The 26,420-nt window shown below is 40.5% G+C and overlaps 1 protein-coding gene across 1 annotated transcript in view; it reads right to left on the bottom strand.

The window, feature by feature from the left end:
• LOC121513684 (CUB and sushi domain-containing protein 3-like) overlaps nt 1–21,854 on the bottom strand; it is a 309,293-nt gene extending 287,439 nt beyond the window's left edge. Inside the window, exon 1 of the mRNA XM_041793592.1 lies at nt 21,497–21,854. Coding sequence (XP_041649526.1) covers nt 21,497–21,674 — 178 coding nt within the window. The 5' untranslated portion in view covers nt 21,675–21,854. The remainder of the gene's footprint in view (nt 1–21,496) is intronic.
• Between the last annotated feature and the right edge of the window lie 4,566 nt (nt 21,855–26,420).

The following is a 26,420-nucleotide window of genomic DNA, read 5'->3' as shown; positions in this document are numbered from 1 at the left end:
ATATGTACGCCTTCTTATACTTTGATGTGATAAAAAGTTAAATTGTTCAAATCTGAGACATCAGACAATTAATTTTCCTCTTTTCAAGCTGTTTTATTATTTTGGTCCAAGCCTGGCAGCTGTTTATATTTCACAAAAAGCATCTCTGTTATCACAAACATGATAATAGTGTGGAACAGTTTCCTATATCTTCACATCTCACAACACCTTCAGGATATTCTAATCACAAAGACCCTGACCCAAAGTCCCATATACAGCATATCTTAATCTATTGTACAGATAACTTACCTGATGCAGAGACTGATTCTCTCCCCTTGTATTGCATCATCAAATGGCTTGACCTATTCTTAGATGCAGTTATAGATACAGTAAAAGCCCATGCAGAGTGTGGTGTGTTACTGTGTTTGGTAAAGCACTAAGGAAAATTTCCTCTTCAAGGTTTGCTGCATGTAAAAATTGCAATTATTTCTGCCAACAAGGTGCAAATAGGGTAATCATGGCAAATTTGCAGCACTGACACGCCACCTACGGGGTCAACATGATTCAACTGTGATACAGTACTCTCTACAATCAGGGGGAAAATCATAATTAGCAGGACAAATCTCTGCACAGAACCAACAGAGCTCAGAGCATGACTGTAAAAGAATAGTTATCTAATGGCAAATGATTGCACTTCTTGTACAGTGCTGTGCATGATTTTGTTGTAATGTGTGGATATATCCACACATGTGGATATATCCACACATTACAATAAACTGTCAATAAAATTAAAATGTGATGACCTGAAAACTTTGAAACCCCATTTTTATTAAAAAAAAAAAAAAAAGGTGCAAAGAAAACATATCAATAGTTCAAATAGAGAAATAATTTTTCTTATTTTTATGTCAATGTCAATTGCAGCTTTTTTTAAAAAGTTGAGACAGAGGCACCAAAGACAAACAGTTCAAACATAAAATTACTGTACACTGTCTAACTTGCAAAAAATTGGGTATTGATTTGCAATATTTCGGTACTAGAAGTTTTCTGGCAAACCAATTTTTGCCTGATAAAAGTCTAGTACCAAACTTTTCAATAAATACCCCCTTTTTTTGCAAGTTGGACAGTGTGTCAAAGTTTTCTTTAACTGTTTACTAGGCACCCTGACCCTGAACAAAAGATTTAAAAGGTTGTACAGTTCAAAAAAAGAAACATGTTGTGGTGCATGCCAACAGGAAATGGGCTGATTGAATAAACATTTTAACATGAAATTACACCCCAGAGAGAGAAGTAAAAATGAGTAGAGGCCCAATACTTTGTGAAAGACCATGCTGCAAAATAGAGAATTTAGGAAAATGTTGCTCAACATAGTAATGAAAAAAACCGGAAATTTAATTTTTTGCATTACAAATAGTCCCAAACTATTTCCTTTAAAAAAGCTTCAGGCATTTTGAAGTGTGCAATTCTGCAAAGGAGACCCTGAACTGTTCACAAATCCTGTATCAAGCATGAATAGCAAAACATTCCACTTTTAAATTAACAAAAGTTGAGCTCCTCACTTCCCTTCATGCCTCTAGAGTGTTGTTCAAAGAAGAAGTGACGCTTGGCATCCGTCAGATTCAAAATTGACGTATTATTTTCTTGAAGAATACATTTTCTCAGTTGCAGCATTATACGTGTTGCCTTTGTGCCTTTTAAATTGCATACAGAGTCATCACATCTAGGTTTTTTCCATAATTGACCCAGTGCCCCAACATTTTTGGGAACATGGCTGCATAAGTCAAATACAATCAATTCAATTTACACACACTTTAGACTCTATTTACCTAAACTATGCCTTCCTGTGAGATCTGCATTGTTTGATTTACATAAAGCTGCAACAACAAGATCCTGCAACATTATTCTCCTGGCAGCTTTAAGTTTTATCAGATATTTTCAAAGTTGAGTTAGAAAAAAAAAGGATGTAATCACAGTCTTTGACACTACAAAATGAGCTTGACATTGTATCTGAATAAGACATGTTCATTTCTAAGGATGAATCCACCTACACCTATCACTGCTGTTTTGACGTATTCATCTCACAAGTAGCAGAACTGATAATTACAGGGCCATAAATAAACAACAACACTATTTGATGACTGATGTTTGGCTCCAGTCTGTAATTTATCTTGCAAACTCATCTCCTCCATTTCTATAAACATAATTAATTTTTAAATGGCATGGCCACAGGAGGATGCAATTGTACTAAATATCTAGCAGCAAATGTGGCAGCAGCAAGAATAGACTGTTTACTTTTGCTATTTGAATCCAAGACAGATGAGATTATTGAGACTGAAAATGTGCTACATTTACAAAGATTTTGGCTTTTTTCAATTAAAGGGCCACTCCATAAACATTAATGGTGATGTTCTACTAATTTGTGAAGAGGTGTGCTCCTCAGCCTGTGAAAACTGTTTCACAATGCATTCCTCTTCAAAGTTTTGAGGGAAAAAGATCATGATTTTATTAATACTAGACTGTAGAAAGTACTGGAGGAAGCCTTAGTGAGATCAGCCATTTATTTACTGAAGGGGGCTTTTAAAGTCAGTCTGCTGCAACTGCAATGTTGCCAACACTCTCTCAAATTAACATTAGGCCAAAGAATAAACAGACAAAGAGGTGGAGCTAAGCAGATCTTAAGCCTCCTGACAAATAGATACACAGTACACAGAGAGCCACTCAGGGTTTTTAGAAAATTCTGAGGTCCAAAAACTGACATCTAACTGTTTTATTGCAAAATGGATATACAGTTTTACTTGGCAGAGAAGGCTCTGCTCAAAAGATGCTCCTTGGGCTAGTCAAGCAGCATGCTTTGACTTTCCAGGGAGCGCATAGCTAGAAACCCCATATGGATTGATACATTTATGACAATATGTATTGGGTATGTCAAAATGAGTCCAATAGTAATTACTCCATAGTAGCATGAATCTCAGTATGAGGGTGCAACAAGCTTTATGCTATAAATGAGATGGTTGGGGTGGAGGAGCATACTTTGGTATTAAACCTCACTGACAATCATTTTACAACATCCTTCCTGAAGTTTTAAATCTTTTAACAATTCCCTTAGACAGTAAAACAAAAAGGACCTTCCTCCTCAATATATTAAGCCAGGGGCGTAACTATAGACAGCGCAGGCAGTGTGGCTGCACTGGGACCTGCACTGTTACGAGGCCTGTGACACAGGTGCACAGCTTCAGGTGACAGAAAATAGCTCATGTCATTTACAATTTCTTGCTTCCATCATGAAAATGCTTCCACCACTTAGCTGTCTTGATCCTAAATGGCACCAAACTGTCTCTGTCACAGTGTTGATCATATAGAAATCATGAGAGACCAACTATAACAACATGATGGGTTTAATCTACATATACTATAAATCAACGAACAACCTACTGAGCACTCCTCAATCTAAAGAATATTTTCTATTTTTTCTTGTATTTCTACAATGATAACTGTTGGTAATGAATCTATGTTGCAGCCAAGTCTTGATCATGTCACAAGACTCTGGCAAGGCAAAGCAGACAAATCTATAAGGACTGACTAACTGAACAGACCTTAAAGTCAGTCATTAAGTTTTTTACCTACAATGAAGCAATAAATCCTAGCCCAATACAAGGCTTGTTAGATGCCATGGATAAAGGTAGGTACAGAATGCTCTTTCAAGGATAACTGGAGTTTGTGACTGGCTGCCACCCCTTTTAAAAAGTTGTGATCATGACAGAGTCAGGTTGCTGCTGAGTATCTTTTTAAGATCTGTATGTGCTTATTTTAAGGGGTACACTGTGTGCATGCCTCCATGGCTGGCCTGTTTTCAGTGCATGGTGTTATTTGTTAAGTACTGTCTTTCTTTTTTTCTACTGTAGTCTTTTGCCTCTTTGCTAAATGGGAGTTGGTTTGTTGTAAATTGTGAGTTTATTACACTTAAAATGCCTCTAAGAGTCTACTGTCATTTCAGCACTACAGTGAAATGGACAGCTCCCCTGCTAACGCTTGCTTTACCTTTGACTGTCACTGCGCTGTCCATGGTTCTGATAGCTTTCTCTTTGACCTTTGTAATTTGCAAATACATTAAACTGGGTTGCATATAGTCTTTGCAAACTGAGTCTGGGTTTTTTGAGTATATGTAATCAGGTTTTTGCTGATCTGTAATCAGCTTAACGGGAGTATTTGTGTGCATGTGTGCTTCCTAAGGAAAACAGAGCCTACCATATTTGCTGACACTGGGGCCCATCACAACTACCTTACAACACTGTTTTGAGCATGAATATCTGGATTGAATTTAGACCCATTAATCTGACGTATGCTCTCATAAATAAACGTTTTACACAAGCATCAGTCTTGTCTGCATCATCACAGTCTTCCAGTTCTTTTAAAACCAGAATCAAATCAAATCTAAGTTGACTCAGTACAACATGCAGCCACTATGCTGCAATATTTCAGCACACTGCCCTTCTTGGCCTTCACACTTCTCTTGATTTAATGTGTTAGCGTAAGACTTTTAAAACAGCTGAGTAAAAAATACATGAAACCCGAGACATGCAGTTTTAATTCCTACTATATTAACCATGAGCACTAGTCAGGGACACTCCAGATTTGAGTTGTGGTGAGGTCATTTTCTAAGTGTGTAACTGTGGCTAACCATTGTGGGATAACATAAACCTAAAGCAATCCTGGCTGAGGATAACATCAGAGCTCAAAGAGAGAATCATAATCCTCCTGTCGAGCTCCGTAGCAATAACCCCCACACACAGTTTTATCAGGCAAACATCAAGCATTATTGAGTTTATTTGAAGCTCTCTTGAATCACCTGGAGTTTTTAACTACAGCAAGGCATGCCGCCCATTAGGCTGGGGAATGTTTCGGTATTTGTCAGGCATTAAAGCTGCTATTGTTGTGGACAAATCAGAGTAATGCTGTTTGTGGGAACTGCTTAACAGTGTTTGTGAGGCTGGAGGTTCTGATGTTTGGAAGATGAAAGAACAGATGTTTATTGCCAAATTATTTATTCCCCACTTTTACTCTCATCCTTTACTGTGTATTAAACTCTCTTCTCTTACTCTCTCACCCTCTGGGAATCTCACTCATATCTTTTTACAACTTACAGCGTCTTACACCTGCCTCATTTTCCACTATAAAAATCAAGGGGAGACAACAGACGGTTTCAATAAGCCTTATATATTCTGTTTGAAACATGCCTGAGATGGTGCTCACATTACAGGTGCCCAGTTACACAAGACACCAATCAAAAGACAGAAGACTCACATCAGATTCAGGCCGATTTCATATGTGGTACTAAATCAGATCCATATCTGACCTTTGAGAACTTGACTGCAGTCTGAACAGCCAGGTCAGATGAAAGTGACTTTGAAATCATTTTGAAGCAACACAGATCATAATCCTGGGTCAGCAGACAATAGAATTGGCAGAGACCAAAGCCTATCACTCAATGAAAACATACAGCAGTAAGTAGAGGGAAACTTCAGGGACTGTGTCACAACCAACCTGTTTTTGAAAGAATTTCAACATGGCCACAGAAGGATGTAGCTGTGGTGCCAAGGGAAAGTGTAAAGCCTCAGAGTTGGGTTAAAAGAGGCTAAAGACTGCATTCAGCGTAACATTCGTGGTCAGATCATGTGACTGTTTTTCAAGCTGGACTGTATTTTGGGGGAAAACCAAGCTGTCAGTTCAGTTTAGCTGTTCATGACCAGGACCTGTTCACACTGCAGTGTGCATCCGGGGCAGATTAAAAATGTGATGTGAACAGCCAAACAAAAAAATAAATCAGATCTGAGCAAAAAAAAAAAAAAAAAAAAATAGAGTTGAAGATTAAGGCCTGCAGTGTGAACATAGCCATAGAGAACATGCATTTGTTGAGAAGCAGAGGGTGACAAAGCGAGAACAGACATTATGAAAACCATGTGTTCTGTAATGTTACCATATATTGTGCAGATATGCTCTATATCTAGTGGAGTGTTGATATCCTGTTGTTTGCAAACTGTTTAACATGAATTCTGGCTAATCAGGACAGGGTTGTAAGGTTGCAGCCTTATAAGTCTTAAGAGACATAACTTGGGCTGGATGACTTTCTGCACTTAGTAAAGCTGCTAAACATGAGACATCAATGAGACTAATAGCAAAACAGCCTAATGTTGCATTGCAGTCTCTCATTGCAGTAATAATACCTGCAGCGTACACACTGCTGTCAGGCTGTTGCTTTTGCACTGAGTAGTGGTGTAGTGTGGGGTATACACCATTATATAGAGATAATCACTCAGTTTTCAGTCTCCTTAGGGTATACCCCCCCTTATTAGGATAGCAAAGGCAAAAAAAAAGTAAATTGAGTTAGTCTAGTGGTTTGCAAAGTGTGAGACGGGCCTCCCTTGGGGGCTACCTGACAAGGAGGCGTTTGACAAAAATAAATCAGGTAAATTGTGACCTTCTAAGCTGACTTCTGCAATGCAGGAGGAAAACTAGATAGATTTATAGTAACTACAAATAGGGGCCAGATTCTGGAGTGAGCAGGAAAAAATAAAGAAGTAGGACTGCAAATATTTCAAGTTTAGATTTTCCTGGATTGGTCTAGATGATTCTTCATAGCCACAGTATAGCATGTACACAGAGGTGCTAGCTAATGATGGAATGAGATCATGCTAACTCCAGGAAATATTGAGGCTAAGCACCTAAGTTTGGTAACCAAGTATGGTGCTGATTGCCAGCATGATTCCCTATTTCCAGCAAAAGTGACTCTTTCCCTCTCTGACCTTCTTGGAGGACAATTGAAGGTGCTTTGACTCAAGATCTTAAATATTTAACATGTTTGATATTCATGACTAGATATCTTGCTGTGTGAGGTGAACATCTGGAACAGCTGCAAAAGCATGAGCAGGAAAGTCATGTAGAACTGAGTAATAGCCAAACAGGAAGCAAGCTGACTGAAGAACGAAGCACAATGAAAACGCAGCAATGGTAACGACAGTAAACATGGAGCATTAAGTTTAGATAGACTTTAGAAATGGAGGAGCGACCTGTTGATTGGTGTCAACAAAACAAGTGTCTAACAACTGGTCCTGTAAAACATACTAAAGACAAACTGACAAGGCCAGGAGGGGGGCTGAAATTGCTACCACAATAGACGTAGTAGCTAGCTAATAGCTAGCCAAATTAGTTTGTCATTGAAGCTAGAGTCAGAGTCATTGAAAAATCAGTTAAGGCAACTTGTTTGAGTGAAGGTTTTCAGCAGTGACAATTGACAAAAGCAAGAAGACAATTCTTAAGGTGGAGGGAGACTACAGTTATCTTTTCCTCAGTGCAGGCCCAGATCAACCACACAGACAGAGGCATGTGCCACTAAATTACAGGGGAGCATAATAATAGTGCAAAACTGGCAAAAATGAATAAATGTCAAAAATCTTTTAAAATGATGAAAGATGAGACATGGATGTTTTCAAAAAGAGGTGTTTCGAATATTTTTTTATACAGCAGATGTTGTGCAGATACTACAGGCCCATTTACAGGTGAACTAAATATTCAAGAGGCTCTTACATGTCTTAGTTAGTAATATAGGGTGTTAATCCTTTGCTTGATAGGAAGCTTAAAAAATTGGGGTATAAATTAAGAGTATACCTCCCTCTCCAGGGAACATTTCACCACTGACTATGAGGCAGCTCATAACACCTACTTACCAGGGAATAGTGTAAACAGTTTTCAACCGTCCAATTGAAGTATACAGGCTCTGCATCAAATATGAGGCCAAAAATTTCACAAAGCTCCAACCAACATGTATTATATTAAGTCTTGTTTCTTGCTCTATTAAACTTTCTTTTCCCTTCTTAGCATCACCGCCACATCCTCTATTGTCTGTTAGCCTCAGTGTCAAAGTGACAGGGCTGCTACCAAGCGCCAAAGTTACACTGTGCTAGTAGCAGGTGACCTGGGCCCTCTGTGGAAATAGGATGAAGGCCATTCTCCTTGTTGGGAGACACTGTACTAGCTCTGCACTGCTAGCACAACATGACTAATTTTGTAAAAGGAAAGACAGAAAACATGTCATGTCTACGAGGAATTTCCATAAAAATGTCACAACTGCTATAACATTGACAAGAAAATATGATGAGTCATATCTCCGGCTGGCTTCACAGTACTATGGAGGGTAATGAAAAGAGACTACAATGTGTGGTGTGTCTCAAAGTATTAGCTTCTGACAGCATGAAATGAACATTTAAAGACCACTTAGAGATGTCTGAGAAAAACTGTGAGGAAATTCGTGAAAACAATGAATATTGTTACTTGACAAAAATTTGGAAGATGCATGCCACTTTAACTTGCTTCCTATAGATGGTTTTGCAGTTTATGTCCCTTGCCCTAAGTTTCAGTTCTTTATTTTTTGCAAACAATGCTTCAAATAAATTTAAACAAATTGAAGTTTTTAAGCAAAAGACACAGCATATGATGTGCTCAAATCTATGAATGAATGTTTATGGGTGAACTCATATGGTAAGGGGTTAATTAAGGCTTGACAATAAGGGGCTTCTTTAGAAAAAGTTTGTGTATGACAGTTGATTGAGGGGCAGATTTAAGTTTTAATTGATGTCTCTTGAGCATTTTGACAACTTAAAGTGGAAAACAGTGAGTTTCCCTAACCAAAATAAACTAAGTCTGCAATTACAAATTGGTTTACACATTTGCAGATTTGTGCACACAAATCTGTGTATGTATTTGCAAATAGCTTTGCAATAATATAATAGCTCCATAATATCCAGCAAATTTCACCAACAGTCTCACTGCAAGGGAGACATCCTTCACAGTACCACATTTGAAATCACTGAACTCTGCTGAAAAACTCCTTTGTATGATAAATGTTTGCAAATGCAGGCTACTATGATTTTACACACCTGTGGCAATGGGTCTGATTGAAACTCCCTGACTCATTGATAAACTGGTATGGCCAAATACTTTTGTCTACATAGTGTGCATTCGATGTAATAAAGCAGTATATCTAGCGCAGGTTAAATCACATGGTTTGCATGGGTCAAATTGAGGATGTTTTGCTGCCACATGTTTTCATGGCTCCTAGGAAGGGGACAGCTGCAGCAAGTTGTTGTAAAATGAATCAGTGACCCCAACCTTGACCCTGATCAGTGTTGCACCTGTTCACAGAGTTGGGGTCAGTTAAAACACGTTTCCTGCTCCAGCCAAATAAATGTTTTGAACATTATGTGATGTGCAATCATTTTTAAATGAAAGGGGTAATTATCTCACAGATGAAAGTTTTATACAGTTTTTTTTTTTTTTTTGTAGTTCAAATATTCTCAGAGAAAGTGAAAGGCATGCAAAAACAGCAACAGTCTCTTCTTCCTCTTATTTCCCCTGCCAGTTCCCACCTATAGTGCCTGTTTGTTTTCTATAAGCTTCCCATTATGAAAAAGATTCCTTCTTTCAATGCTGTGAATCATCGGTGCATGTAATATGTTAAACATTGCCTTCTAAATAAAAGCTGGCTCTAAAAAAAGAACATTGTAAACCCGTTACTTCAAAGGGACATACGACAACATGTGTTTTCTACATGAGAAAGGACATCTGCGCTCACACCTACATAATACCTTCTTTGAATTCAACCACCATTCTGACCTACATCATCACTTCAGTTGTAAAAATGCAGTCCCTGGGGTTTTCTTTGACCCCATGTTAGTGCCACCCCGTAAATTGTGATGAGAAACCAAATTAACAACATGCTGTGAATGCACAGTCAGGGGGAAAAATGCGATTCAGAAATACGAATCAGTATCATAACGCACAAGTCTTGCGTGAACAGAGGCCTCAGCAGGCAGCTGGCCCGGCTGACAGACGACTTTAGAGCGGGCCCAGCTCTTTCTCAAATAGGTACATTTACACATAACCTTTCAGACGCACACACAAATCCCACCTTTGCCTGCACACAACATGAATGATGCTCATAATTGATTGTTAGCCTTGCTGAGAAAACAGACAAGAAAATGGCAGTTGTCTCCCACCCTGGTGAGATATGTTTGTCTCTTTGTCAGTCCTGATTGTTGTTTGTGTTTGTGTGAGAGCACATGCATATTTATATGTGTTGCTGGCCTTGCAGAGCTTCTTATGAATGCAAAGGGCTAAACCAGACTACTAAATGTGATTCTCTCTACGTTGCTGAGTAAATACAGAGATTTTTGGGCAAATGAAGCAGTTAATGAACCACAGTGCTGTACCCCGTGTGGATAGAAAATAAGATTGATTTTGTAAACAAAATACATTATGCATCATTGCGGGTAGCCTATTATAGAATTTGTTTCAGGCTAAATTGGTTATTTAAGGTTTACTTTTAGCATGGAAGAGAATATTTTTGGCTTCCCAGAAAAAGGGATAGGTGCCATCTGAACAAGTAAACAGCCTCCTCCACCATTAATGTGCAGATTTGTAGGGTGGCCATAAAAAGAAATGATTATGTGCAGCAGGGAGAGAAGGAGCACTCATTTACCACCGTCCAAATTATTATGAGTGACAAAAAGACCATCGGGTAATGGATGATTGCTGATGGGTGAGAGAGATAGGCCATCCCAGTTGACTATTTTTGAGCAGACCATCATTAAACAGGCTGGGAAAATAAACATTCACAGTTTGACCTCCCCTCAGGTAGCTGCCTCAGGATCCCGCAGGGCAGATTTAACTGCTACACAAACTCTCTTCTTCCCTTGGCTGTGGAATGTGTTGAATTTTGATGAAAGGCTGCAGCACTTAGTTTGGCAGATTTATTATGTTCCATTTCTTATATTGTCTTTAAAGTGAATTGAATTTATCTGCTGTCTTTTGTGCTGTATTAATCTTTTATTGACTGTCTGTTGTCTCCCGGGTTCTGTGGCAGCCTGCATGCCCAAAACTATTCTTCCAATAGCACAATAAAGTTTATTTAATCCTTCAAAATGCTGTGGCACAAAACAATCAGAGTTATATTAAAATGAGAGTTTTTTTTTTCTACAAACAGCATTCTCTGTCGAAGCACCCTCTTTTACACCGGTTTGGTGTTTAACTGTTGTATAAATCGGGCTAAAGCACATCCCTTCCTGTAGTTGTAAAGTGTGTACAGAAAATTTCAAATATTCTTAGGACAGCGGAACCACCAGTAAAGCAACACCCCTTATGCATTATACATCAAAAACTGTGCAGTGTGGACAAACACAGCAGCAGGAGAACTTGAGCTGCAGGGCTGTGTGTAAATATATGTGGCTGGATAGGATACTGTTAAGGAAACACCCTCTGAAGAGTCTCAGAGGAAGGATGCTGCGTGGACAATGTCAAACTGCTGCATTGCATTACAGTCATTTTGTGGATGTTAATTTACATTTTTCACACCCACATCTGGAACAAATTGTGTTTCATTGTCTGGCTCAAGGACACTTTAACCAATAAAGGGGAAGAGTCTGCAATTGAGCCACCATGGTCAACATGCTCCACCACCAGAGCTGCTGCTGCATCACACACAATGGTATGTATCACTTTGTAATAACACCTCAGTGCTTGTTAAGTGCAGCTGGTGTGCCTCTTTGTCATCAGCTGAGTCTAGACAATGACAGTAAAGTAGATGTGGACATTTGTCTGAGCTCAGGCAGACTTGTGAGATGTTGATGTTTCAAGACCAATTACATTTCTTCTATTTAAAAAGCTCAGCTTTATACTGAGAGCTTTCCCGCTGCACAGAGCTGCAGCAGTATGCCTGAAGTAAAGATTAGTGAAGATATTTACCATCATAATATAAAGGATTTTAATTAATTGCAGGAGATGTGTTACCAGATGATATGCAATATCAGGCTCCTTGGCATGGCATGCACTGCATGAAGAGTCCCTTGTCTTTAAATGCTGCCTTTTAAATACAGTTACCAAATTACACTGTACTGTAGATGTAGACTAATGTAAAGCAGGGCATTGTTTGTTAGTTCAACCAACAGGACATCATTACATACAAATACATAGATTATTAATACTTAATGCACATTTTCATATGGTTTCTGAAAGAACTAATCAGCCATGCTTTGATCATCCTTTGGACCACCAGCCTATCTTTGCATGAAAAGGCTTTTGCTTTCACTCTCCATACATCACAGCATCTTTCTTCAAACAAAGTCCCAGCCCAATATCCACAAGCCTTCTGAGCTATACGCTTTCAAGCTCCTCTTTTCAACTTATTTTTGGCATGTATTATTTTTTCTCTCTATGTGATTCATTTCCTAACTATTTCTTCGTCAAGGAAACCTCTTCTTCTACTGCGTTTTTTTTTTTTTTTTTGTCATCGTCACAATAACGGCACATCAGAAATGGAGAAGGAGGCAGCAGTGCTATACTCCCAGAGATCAAACTATAGAAGTATTTAAAAAAAGCCACATTGATTTGTACCTGACCTTAAGGGGAAATGAGCCAATATAGAGATATCCATCAGTGAAGCCTGGTTACAGAGCAGCCTCTGGAAAGATAGAGCCCTTACCAAGCAAAATAAAGGTCAACAAACACCCTGTTAGGCTCAATTCACTGCATCCAAACTCCTTATAAAACACCGCAAAGAGACACAAAAGCCTTACAGACCTGCTTTATTTTAGTGAGAAAAGGGAAATTAGAATTATAGATTGTGTTTAACATTGAAAATATCCTGAGGAAATGTGCAAGAGGGAGAGAAAGAGAGAGAGAGAAAGAGGAAGAGAGAGAGAGAACTTGTGCTGTTTGTGTGCAGTCACACCTACGTATCATGCATCTTCAGTGTCTGCATCTTTATCAAATTATAGCTGCTGCAGCACTTAGTGGTTATATTTAGAAGTAATTTTGCTTTTAGTTATCTAAGCAATTTTTTCTCTCAGATCTATGACAAGCTGCACTTTGAGCCAAACACATAAAAATGTGGAGGAGAGCGAGAAAACAATTTCTCAACAGCACAAGCAAGAACACAACAATGATGATTGCTCGGGCCTCGACAGCAACCTTAGTAGACAGAAATCTTAAATTGATGTCCCCAAAGAGAAGGATTTTATCTGCATGGCTGTGCTGCAGCTTCACAATTCATTCTGATAGAATGTGCATAATCGCCGCCCTCACCATGCTTGTCTGCATGCTTGATGAAAGGGAAATGGGCTCCGTACACGGGAAACAGAAAAGAGGCTTTCTAGAGAATGACTATTACCTCATGAGTGTGTCACTGCAATTTGGAAAGGGGCTCTGAAATATTCCATTCGCTGGTTTTAAATTGCCAGCCACCAGGGTGAAAAATACTAAAATCAAATACACTGTCATGCTGACACACAACTGGCACAGCACACATACACTCACCAAATGCACACCATTGCACCAGGAAATAACAGCAGTTTTGTGTCCGCGTCGCCAAGTATCATAACAGTTTCCCAACGTCTGCGTGCCGCTGGTGTTATGGCGACTTCCCAGCAGATATTTTATGGCGAGACACCAATATGTCCTCTAAGTGCTGCTGAGCCATATTGCACCTGATGCCAGGCCACCACTGTGAGAGCTGCTGTACAACACACAACGGTGAGCCAACAACACATCTAATAGGACGGCTGTCTCTCTAGCGTCCAATCTTCCAAACAAACAAAAAGCATCAACACTTCACTTTTCTTCAAAAGAGAAGAGGAAAGCAGCTGTAACAAGAATGTGACTTTTTAAATCTAGAGAGGTGGAAAACAAAACTGTACTGTTTTTCACTTTCCAGATGGGCATCTGTTCCCAGAAAACAGCCAGTTTACAAAGTGAGAAATTTTTTTTATTTGCAAAGAATGTCATGGAAATTGATTTATGCTTAATGACCTCAAACTTTTCTCCAGCTAAAGATTCTCCTGAGGTTGGTATATTGAGGATATGCAAGTCAACATGTTCACATGTTCACAGCTTCACATATCCAGCATAAATGTAGAGGTGGCAGGAGTTTTGATAAACTACAGGGGATCAGTTAACCTCCCAAAGAAAGTTATTGTCAATGCAATGTTGGGAGGAATCAGTTTTTGAGCTTTGAACATTTTTTTACATTGCAAAGCAGATGGATTGGCCAGATTCCATGTCTGTCATAAGACAGATCCATCTTGCAAAGCGGGAGCTAGGGGTGGGGTCTAGCTGTACTGGAAGCCAATAGCAATGGCTGCTGCCAGATCAGTATTTAGCTCAGATGTTACCATAGCATAGCAGCTGTTTTATCAGAACTGGACCACATTTCTTTATTGAATAAAGAGCAAAGACCAGCACAAAAAGCTTTTCATGAAGGAAAATATTCTTCAATCTGCTTCAGCATGAGTTTGCAATAGATATGGCTGGTGTTCCGTTGAACTGAGCTGGTATATACAATGGCTGCTGTCACTGTAGCCACTAGCTAGGATGTAGCCACAGTATCGAAGCAGTTTAATCAGAAATGGGCCACATTAGTTCATTTAAACAACAGCATAGAGTCACACTGAAAACTGTATTTGGTTGAGAAGATATTTTGCCCTTCCACCGACCAGCCTTGGCATGAGTTTTGTCCAACAACAGGCTCTGCCTGTGACAGCCTAGTCTGCTGAGCTCAGAGCTGTGCATGCCTACTACTTAATTTTGTGTCGTTGTTCTGATTGGCTCATAATGAATGCAGCAGACAGCACTGTTGTCCAATCACCTTCCAAGAACTTTTTGGAATGTCCTGCCCTTCCCTAACACCTTGTATGGGAGGCTTCCCGGATGAATGTGAAATATATCAATGCAATTTATAAATGAAATAGTCTATCTAGCATTAAGAGTAAATCTTTTGCATGGGTTTTTAGGGTTTTCAATGAAACTTAAAAAAAAATAAGTTAATAACAAACAAGATGCAAAAATTGGAGCAGTAAAGTGATAGTTTGGTATTTTTGGGATTATATGAGGGACTTATCATACATGAGTGGATCCAAAGAAGATGCTGATCATCTTGGCCCATTCAAGGAGAGACTGGCTGGAGTGCAGCCACAGAAGCTAGACTATAGGGCTTTGCAGATTTGTTTTGATGGGTTATATGTAGCAATGCACAGTATTGAATGTCTGCCAATATCCGATACTGATATTCAATTGTAGTTTAGACCTAAAAATTCATTCCTTAAAACACAATTCAAAGTCTTAGGATGAACAAACCAACACATCTTTGTCCTTATTACAGACTTTAAAGTGTAAGGAATGATGATAAATAAAGAAAAAGACTTCAGCTGATGTTGACCTCTTGGTCCTGCTTAGAGCGCCATCAACATATTTGTTCATACAGCTAATATTTACAATTGATATATTTTTGAGGGCTATATAAATATCAGCAGAAAATTTCATATCCACCGATACCAGTATTTAATTTTTTAAGCTAATATCTACCGATCTCGATAATATCATGCATCCCTAGCTTTACAGCTTTTGTTCTACACAAATGATCCAATTTTACGAGAAAGAATAAAAGGACATGATAAGAAAAGTAAAAAAGTCAATGTAAATTGACATTATATTGTAAACATTCATGGTGCTTTACTTTACTGCTAGCAAGACACTTTGTCTTAGCACCATTTTGGCACATTACATATATCCTCCCCTATTTAGAGAGCACTAACCTGCTATATGAGTCCTAGTGTAAACATTTTTTGCAGGGTAGACTAGTATTTACATTGTGACTTGTGATACCACTACATCCTAGTTTGCAATCATTTCAAGCAATAGATGTTTAATGACTATCCAGCCAGCACAGAGTGGTGATAAAGTTTGTTATCCTGCCTTGGTTTGCTTGTTTGTTTCTTAAATGAGTTAAAATACATGGAACCAATGACCCTGTCAGCAAGGCTGTATAGCAGCTTCCATCCCTGCACTCCAGACGGCCTCTCCTTAAAGAGGCCACAGTGACTGGCTTCTCCTGTGGCTAATACACTTAATCTTGACAAGTATCTCATACAACCCCACTTCAGAAATACCAAACTATCCCTTTCATATAAACTAAGTTTTGCCACTCACTAGACAATTTCAAGTCCTAATTTCAGTTGGATTTGCACCCCACTGGAGGTCAGGGGACATGTGTGGAGTCATAATGATTACTTTACCATGTTGGAACCACCAATAGTAAAAGATGAGACATGTTTGAATTGGAACTAGCCAACATTTCATTTAAAAACAAGCACAAAGAGCCACACCAAAATTTTGTCTTGGCACAGAATTTGTTTTGCACATCTCCTGAGCAGCCCTGGCATCAATTTTACATGAAGCTCTGCCATTCATGATCTAAGGCTGCAGTGGCCTGCACAAGGCTAGTGCATGCACACTACGTCATTTATTGCTCTGATAGACCATCATGAATGTGACGGACAGAATATTCCTCCAATCACCTGAAGATTTTCTTAAAAGTCCTGCCCTTCCTAAACGCTTTCTATGGGAGCCTTCCCAGATGAGTGTGAATTATATTCAGTTGATCTGGCGTGTCAGGTTAGCTGTTTCCTGCTGACAGGGCTTTATGTTTTAAACTTTTGGGTCCTTCAATTCTCAACCTACAGACATAAGGGACAGCACAACTACACACCCCAAAAACTAATCACTCTGCCAGAACACACAGTTCAGTCTGATATTTCAACAGGTATCCCAGATGATTGCAGTCAGCTATATATTTGGTTTTAACCTAGTCTTGTTCTTTTGGAATCAATAATTATCCCAGCGTGTTTCCTTTAATGACATACAAATGAAATGTGGTAAACAATTCTTCATCCACTCTCCACAAAAAATGTTAGACAAAGGGCTCACAAGGATGGATGAATGGCACACACTCAAATAATTCAAAAGAAGGAATGCTTGTTATTGTGCAAAAAGGAAACTGCACGTACAACAGAATAAAAATAAACACTACTGTTTTGACATGCATTCCCTGAAGGTGGCGCTGTAACAATGTCATTACTTTCCTTGTCTTTTTCCTTGTCACATTTAACCTGCTGTTTCTATGAAACCTGCAGTTCTGAACCAATGCTACTGCAGTTCCATTAAAGTGCTTTCCTATCAGTGACACTGTGTCCTTGATGTCACTCCTATGAGCAAAGCTAAACCTGGTTTTAAACCAACAGTGGAGGAATAAGTTATGTAATAAATGCAGCTCCACAGACTAGGACCAAAGGCCAGTGTACACGGCATGAAAGCCTTTAATCAGATGATTATTCAGATGAGGGTGTTTTTTTCAGTATGCATGGCAGAAATTTGAATGTTTCTCATTTGTTTAAACTGCATGGCACATTTTTGTTACCAGATTCAGCTACAAAACTTTTCAAAGTCAACCAGTGAATTAACACCAATGTAGCATTTATGAAGAAATCAATAATGTCTGCAGCTAAAATGCTGATCTGAAAACATTTCACAGGCAAGTGAGCTTGTACGGTCTACCTGTCGAGGTCCATTTTCTATCTCAGTGCAATATGAAATCCCCAGTGCTGCCTCCTCAACACTGACAGCAAATTGGTGTAGTTGAGAGTCTAAACAGGTAACTGTTAAGCTAACCTCAGCTATCATTTTAATTGCAGCAGAAATATCCTCAGGAATCACTGCAGCCTCCACCAAGCATCCTACCTGCTCAATTACCTTCACATCCCCCCGCTTTGTTTGCCTGACCATACCTCGCCTCAGCCTGCTCTGCTGTCACATATCAAACCTGCAGCTGACAGCAGTCGACACAAACAGCAGCAGTGGTGGTCAGTGTGGAGGAAGATTCATGGAGGCATGTGGGCATGCCACGGTCACGGGTTATAAAGTGAATAAAGCACAGAGTGAAATACAGTCCAGTATGGATACAGTTCTTGACAAGATTAATGGAAAATATGGTATGGTATGGATATTATCATGCTTCATCGAGCACATACATACGCAATTTAATATGCAGCAATGCAGCTTGGTTTATTAGTTTCATCTAATTAAAAATAAATGCTTGGCTGGTTTACATTCCCTTCTTAGAACAGTTTGCAAACACACATATTGGATAAAAACAGCCTCACTTCTTTTTGGTTGCAAATTTCATCCTGTCACTTCTTCTTAGATTTCAACCACTGCATGATTTAAGGCTTAAAAAGTGCACATTTTATCAGTGCATATGCCTCCAGACAGTTAACAGAGTTTAATCCCTTCAGAAAATGGCACCTGCAGGAACAGAAGACAGCCTACGTCGAATCTGCAGCCTTGACTCTGGAAGCAACCTGTTACATTTAATCTCAACAAGTGCTGAGCTATTTCTCTTCAAGACAAGATATTGCCAATCTGCCTCTCCCCCGAGAGTGCTGCTTATATTAAAACTGATACCTGAGAGGAACTGACTTAATCAGAAGCAGCAAACCATCTTTGACCTTAGCGAGAACCTGAGACACATCTAAGAGCCCAAAGCCAGAGGTCAGAGGGTGAGCTGAGAAATGCTTTAGTACTCCTTAAAGGCTATCTGTTGAGTTGTGTGCACTTAAAGAACGATCAGGAAGAACTTTACCAAGTGTCTGTCACCCAGAAAGTTTGATATTGCTCCGATTTAACCAAGGTGATTCTTCCGCACACTGTCCACTCTTGTGTTTTTTTCCTCTCTGCTCATTTTCTGCCACTGTTGTGAAGATCAAAAACCTAAGGGGCAGTGGGATAATGCCCCAAATTCCCTGTAGATAGTGTATAATTACACAGACAAATTGTAATCCTGATTAGCCCCAGCAGCCTTTGCAGCCTGTTTACATAATCACATTGAGAGAAAGTCTTCATCAAGGGCTCAGTGGCCAGATTACTGTCTGTGCAGACCCAACCTGATTACCAGCAATTAGCAACTCTCTGGCAGAAGGTTTTAAAAAAATAAGCACAATTTTTGACAAAATATGGGAACTAGATGGAGATTTGGGGGAAACAGAAGTGGTGGGACATGACAGATGGATAACTTTGAACAGTCTGTTGGTGAACATTAATCCTTAGCTGTCAATTGACATGTGCAGGAAAGAGGCCAGTGCCTGTGTGTCTTGTTTGTCATTTCCCATGGTGTCCCTTCAAGTTTCCATTGCGATCATAGCCTCTGCTGCAACCATGTCACCATCAAGCCTCTCCCAAAAGATTCGACTGAATGTTTGAACAGATTTAGATCTAAAAGGTAGTTTTTGAAAAGGGCGCAAAGGTTAAAAATGAAAGGAAACTTTGTTGCCATAAATGACATAAAGGGAAGGGAAGATCCAGCTTATAGTTTGACAGTGTCTCCTTTTCTCATGATATAATCCCCTCTGCTTACATAAGAACGTGTCATTAGAGGGAGATGCCTCTCGCAGCTTTGTGACTGTTTCATTACAATGAACCTGATTGATCGCTGTCCTATTGATAGACGTCAAAAGAAAAAAGGGCCAACGCAGCTCAAGAGACGCTACACTTCAGTGCTCACTGTCACTGTAAAGGATTCCAATCTGCATTCGACCCGAGTCAAAAGAAGAATCCAGTCCCTGCAATTTAGCATCCTGAATTTGAGTCTGTGCCGAGCACTTCTATGAGTTCCCGGAGGATTAGGTGACACAGTTGCAGCAATGTCCTCGCTTGTTTTTGTGGATGCAAAAACAAAAATATTTTATTCAAGCGTCACAGCAGTGTTGCTCTTAATTCAAAAACTAACTTCACTTAACTGTGTCAAGAGCCAAGAATCAGACAGGTGACTGACATAACTTTGTGAACCAAGAATCGGATCTGTGCACCACCCACTCACACAGAATGAATCCAGGCTCAGAGAAGAGAAAAGCACCTCTAGCAAAGCCATGTTGTACAAACTTTTCAAGATATAAGGCTTCTACTGCTTTTTTTACAGCATCATTAGCTTAGCAGGAGGTGAGTCATAGGCCAGATCGAGCAGATATCTTTTTACTTCACCAAACATTGAGTCAGCTGTCAGAGCAGAGGAACAACAGCTGTTCATCGGATCTCCCTCCCTGTCTTTCTTGGTGTCACTGTTTCCTTTCTCACTTTTCCAAAAGAAGACCCAGGCCCCCTCCTCCTCATCCTCCTCCTCCACCTCCTCTTTTCTTTCCTCCCTGCTTTTCACCCCAATTCCTGGCTGGCTAGCTCCCTAATAAGTAAGAGAACTAGGCGGATTGGCAGTGGCCTCGAGGTTTGACATTGCCACAATGTGGGTGGTGATGAAACAGCACAGCGCCCGACTCTGCTCGACTTGACTTGGCTCATTCTTGGTGGGCGCTGCTACTCTGCATGCTGCACATTTCATCCACCCCCAACAGACAGACACGAGAAATACTCAGAGGGCGAACAATCTGCATGTAAATTGATATCTGTGAGTGGCCATATTCAGACGCACGTACATGCATTCAACAGATTAACAGCCATGCACTCATACAGAGACCTTCCTCTCTATGCATTTACACGCAGATTGAGAAGAAAAACCTTTCTAGGGTTGGAAATTGGATTGGACTTTGTCCTTTTTAGTTGGAAATTTGACTCATTAACAATCACACATTAACACTTATGCACTGTTCTCTGCCTGCAAGAAAGTCAGAGATGGATTTTATTTGTTTTCTGCAAATGTCAGTGGACAATGGATTAACACTTTGTGGAAAATTAGCAAAAGACTGCACAAGCTCTGGCTTTATTTAAATAACATGAATCAAATTACCTTGGTAAACAAGGGGAAGGAAAACAGGGATGGACAATCAGTGAACCACAAAGTCACAGAGGAATAGTGCTGCTTCATGAATTCAGAAGACTCCATTTGAATAACCGTGACAGAAAAGTGATATTGGAGGGGTGCTGGATTTTCTCTTAGTGTAAATAAAATTAACTGATGCATATAAGAAAGGGAAAAAAAAGATGGAACCAGTGGTTACCTCAGCAGCTATTCAAAGGACACACCATGGGAAAGAAAGAGCCTGTGGAATACTAACAAGCCCACCTTACACCTGCCTGCACTGGCAAGTCCGATAAACACCATTCGACAAATTGGTTCCACACTACTAATTGCTTCACCCCCCTCCCTCCCCTTCCCTCAAAATGGTAACATTTCTGGGGAGAATTTGGCCTGACGCAAACCCCTCACATAAATACTTGAAAACTCGACCCAGAAAGGAGAAAATGCGCACAGCTCCAGCTCCAAATAAAAGGGGGGGGATCTCTCTATATTCCATAGGAAATCTGCAGTGCATGCACTTGCAACAATTCACTAGTTACCCTACTAAGCAAAGCAGCTCACGTAGGCTATTAGACGAAGCGTAGGCAACCGCAAGAATATCTATTGAGCGCCTCAGTCAAAGCCTGCATTGAGCTGAGTGAAATGCGTCCCTCAAAACTCCATCCAGTAAACCGTGGCAGGCAGGCAGCCCTGTTTTTTTGGCGCACGCCTGTAACGTTAAAGCTTTTGATTTTCTCGCACGCGCGCACACACTTAAACAGACACACGCGCGCAAACACACACACACACACACACATGCGCACGAGAAAAAGACGGAGAAATTGCTGCAGTGGCTCGTACCTTTCACACAAGTGAACATCAGTGAAAAGATGAGATTCCAAAAAACAAATCCCGTCCTTATCCTCATCGTTTTGGCTTGGACAAAGTCCCCTCGGCCACATTTAACGCATCTCCTGTTGAAGACGTCCCGTAGTTCAATAGATCCGTCGTAGTATCCGTCCCTGTAAATCCCCTTCATGCTCACAACTAACACATGTAACCTAAAGGTTGATTCCCCCCCTCTTGCTTGAAGTATCTCCCTTGTCAGAGGAGAAGCAAGGCAGAGCCGCCCGCCGCGCTATGTCAGCTGATAGGAGAGAAGTGAGCAGGACTGAATTTTAGGAGAGGACCACAGCAACCTGGACGAGGAGGGCTCAACCATCTCTGCTGAGAGGGGCATCAAGTGTGGGGATCTGTGCCGGCGCGCGCCTGCATCTGCTGCTCAACATCTTTCCCTTTTTTTTTTTTTAATCCCTATTAGGACCGAGAGAGGAGTCTAGCCGACCATTTGAATGCTGCCTTTATCGATCTGCGATTGAACCACGCAGAGTGAGAGAGAAAAGGTGGTGATGGAGGGGAAGGAAGGAGGGGGGTGTAGATGAGAGAGGGGGAGAGAGAGAGAGTCCTGTGTAAGTATGATGTGGCTCCTGTGTGGGTAACAAATCATGAACAGTGAGGTGTGGGTGGCAAGAGAGGAGGAGGCACGTCTTTATGGGGAGGATGTAAATCCTGAGGAAGAAATGAACTCTGCTAATGACAGCATGTGGTTTATGTGTGTGAGAGAGATGGGGGTGAGGGAGGGGGAGGAAGAGGGGGAGGGAGTTGGTGGTGGTGGGGGTGTTAGGTGAGACTCAGACAGGCAGAATCCCGTCCCGAAAGCTGATGAAAGAAATTCGCCCGGTAGGCAATCCCACCATAACTCTGATTTTCATTTTGGAGATCGAGCGCGGAAGATATTGGGAGTGATGGGACTGGGCAATTTGCAATGCAAAGATGGGATGATGACGGCGCAGGAGAGCTGTACGGGCTGCAGTGGGCCTCTTCTGCCATCTAGCTTTGGAAGAGTCGCCGACCTGCACTTTGGAATAAAGGGGGAAAGGGGAGCAGAGGAGTGAGAGGCTGTGATTTCACATAGAAAGCATTCAATTAAAGATGCTGCTCATTCTAACACCTGAGTTTCTTTTTTCATAACCATAGCTTTTCCTTGACAACAATTTAACTTCCCTCTGCCTGAGAGCAGAGCTTGGGAATCAGGTGAGCCTTAAATCAATTATGCTCATAACTCTGCGTTTGATTAATGCCCATTTAATAATTCTACCTGCAATGACCTCCATTGAAATCCATACCCTGTGCCCTAGTTTGGGAAGATTTATTGGCGTGGAGTCAGCAGGGTAAGTTCATAAGGAAAGCTAATAAATTAACCCGGAGCCTCTTTGTGTGGAGCCCAAATGTGCCTTTCAGTAACGGTAAGGGAGCTGTCCGTGGTGCTGAAACTTTAAATCAGAGCATCTGCAGCCACTTTATGAAAGAAACTGATTTATGCCTTCCCCTAAAAGAGATAAATCATACTGAATCACCTGTAACTGATCAATAAGTGCATTTTAAACACTATGTATAAAGAAAAATACTTACTCTTTAGCTTAAATTCCAGTGTAGATCTGTCTAAATTATTGCCTTTTTTTTGCATGTTTCTGATCTGTGTCCAAGGTTAGTTGGCCAGACAGTGTGAACCTCCCATCCTACTCTCTCTGGGGAGAATAAATGAGAGGAAACAGCCTGATCCTGCTCTAATCCTGTCTAATTATAAGGCAGCAGAGGGCAATGGGATTGTTGTCCTTTGGCCAAATATTTAGAAAACAGAAACAACTCTGGAAACAAATCTGGTGATATGTATCACATTTATTATTGCAGTGTGAGCCACTTTTATAGAATTTTTAAGCTGTAAATAGCTGCAGCACTTTATGGGCTTTCTATTTTGTGAATTGTGTTTTATTCTGTATTTATTGTGTTTCTTCTGTTGCCAGCTCAATAAAATGTATTGTCGCACTTTGTAAAAACCTCATTTTACATGTTTCTGTGGACAGCTCGATATTTATCTATCTCATTGTACCCTTACAAACTGAATCTCTGCCACGCCAGCGATAGATTTGTATCCCCCGCTCCATTCCTCTGTAGAGTTGTTTATCTCGTTGGTTTATGCAGCAGAGGCAAACCATCGTCAAGCTGCCAGTGTGAAGTGGAGGGGTCCCTTATTCCCTCCTGGCATCAGAATTCTTCAGGTGTGTTCAGGCCCAGTGGAGGCTGCTGGTGAATGGATTGAGGCACCAGGCAACCTGTCTTTACTCCTGTAATCGACAGGTGGGCCCAAGAGAGTGGACTTCAGCTGTATTGATGCCTCTCGCCAGCTCTTGCTGCTTGATGAGCAATCAGACTAGCTCTTGCCTGATCCTGCTGTTGTTTTTGTGCGCATCTGTGTGTGTTTGGGCCCTTGCCTCTGTGTTAACATGACACTGATGCCAAATGGAATATATAGTCATACGTGTGTGCAAGCCTGAATGAGCATTCTGCTTGTATGGAGGCATGTTTGGACAAACACATGCACACTTTTGCTTGTACAGAAAGAGACTTTATGTGATCCAAGCACTTTTATGTGTTGGCCCCTTTAAGAAGAACAGAACCAGCCAGTCAAACAAGCCAGATTATCAGGCAGCCAACTGCAGCCTGTCTTTCTCTCCCTTCGGGACTCTGGATGTTGTACCTGTAAATCCAAGCAGCATGTTCTGATTAGCAGGGGTCATGCATGTATGTGGACTGACGTCTGTGTCGGTTTCGAGCCACCCAGGGGTCGCCTGCCCTGGATAAACATGCAAGAATGGATGCTGTAAATGTGTATAAGATGTGGCAGTGCATGCACATGTATGAACTAAATGTCTGTTTATGTGTATGTAACATGTTTGCCCTCCAGGGTTTTACACTAAAGTCTGTGTTTATGTCTGCATGTACACACACTGTGAAGACTATAGCATGCATCTGAGTTGGAATCTCCCTGCCTGGGTTATAAATTGTTTGTGTGTGTATGCGCTTGTGTACAGGGGCAAAGTGCATCTGGTAGGGGGTTGATAGAGTAAGAACCAGGGTCGGATTAGCTGCCGTGACTTCCCCCTGGAGGAATGTGTCTGGATCTGGCCTCTCTCACACACTGCTGCTAATCCACTGCTGGGTTCTGCTGCTCCATCACTCTAGGTCTGCTACCTACAGCACCCACGGGACACAGGGAGGGGTGTGCAGGTGAGAAAGGGTAGAGGGGAGATACAGTATGTGTGAATGTGGAGATAGCAGTGAAGGGGTGGGGACTGATTCACCAGAGATGAAGGATATCTTGGGCTTGAGGAAGATGTTAAATATAAAACTGTGAAGCTCATGGAGTTCTAATAAATGTCCATTGTGTTTAAATGTGTGTAATATTGACTCCAGTGTTTTATCCTATGATAAATTCAACCACAGTGCTGGAGTGAATAATAACTCATTCATTGCAGTGCTCTGAGAAGTTGGCCTGACAGTGAATAATGAATGGGGTAGAAAAAAGAGACAGAGGTGAGGTTTGAAATAATGATGGGATTGTCTTTAGACCAGAGTCACTGGTGCAGGGTTATGTAACACTGCCAAAAGATGGATGCAAGCACAATCTTTTCTCAAGAACAACTGCAGATATGTAAAAAAGTAGGGCTTTCCCTGACCAAGGACTTGCATAGTCAAATGTGATTGGTCAGATTTTTTCCTTGCTGGCTAATAACTGATTATGGGCAAAACCATCGCTAAATAAACCTGCCATGAAGTCGAGAGCAAAAGCAACGCAAAAAAAAAAAAAAAAAAAAAAAAAAAAAAAGAAATAAAAAAAGAAAAAAAAAAAGCACAAATGACATTTTCAATTATGGTGCTGTAAAAACATGTCTGTCCCCTTCCTGATGTCTTATTTTTGCAAATTTGTCACACTTAAATGTTTTAGATAATCATGCCTTATATTACACAAAGGCAACCTGCAGTAATACAAAATGCAGTTTCTAAATGATTTAATTTATTAAGGGAAAAAAGCCATCCAAACCTACCTGTCCTGCTGTGAAAAAGTAATTGCCTAAATCTAAGAACAGGTTGTGCCACTCTAGGCAGCAACAACAGCCAACAAGTAGTTACAACTAGAAAAGCACTCGGACAGCACAGACCTCCACCATTAGCCCTATCTCCTAATAGTGAAGAATCCTTTAAAAAATTCCTGGATCCATCCCCATGTACCCCCCACTACGGCATTCACAGATTACTCCCTCCCCAGTGGGGTGGAAACATAGTGAGGTAAAGCATTGGCTTTGCTACTGGTGGACAATCATGGTGGAAGCGTTGCCTGCCGGTGCCAACAGATGCACTGATAGTCTCACCCATGGTCTCACCGGATGACTGGAAGTCATGGCAGAGGGTTAATATTCCTCTATTCCTCCCAGCATTGTGAGCATTCTCGCTACAATTCGCTGTCTTTCTCTCTGTTACGCTCCGACTTGTCTCCTTGACCGGGCGTGCGTCTTTCAAACTCTATAAACTCCAAAACTTTGAATAGAAACAGTCACCCCATATAAACCAAATACTAATAAACAACAACAAATAAATAATGAGTTTGATTATTTGTTCAATTGCACGCTTAAATTTTTATGTTGCAAAAAAGATGAAACATTAATTTCAAAATATGCTGATAAGTATTAATAATTTAATTTTATGGGATGATAGGCTATGAGTCATGATGTATCTGGAGAAAACAGGCAAATCTTTTTAAACATGACATTTAGGGCTCCCATACAGCTAAAAAAAAACAAGAAAAAAAAAACAAGCAGGTGTTTGACTGTGAGACTGGTAGGCAAATTAGACTCTTTGCAATGAATCACTGACTCTTAATTATTTA

The sequence above is a fragment of the Cheilinus undulatus genome, linkage group 8 (assembly GCF_018320785.1).
Source record: "Cheilinus undulatus linkage group 8, ASM1832078v1, whole genome shotgun sequence".
NCBI classification, from domain to species: Eukaryota; Metazoa; Chordata; class Actinopteri; order Labriformes; family Labridae; genus Cheilinus; species Cheilinus undulatus.
Note: the sequence above shows the minus strand (reverse complement) of the source record. Positions and strands in the feature narration are given on the sequence as shown.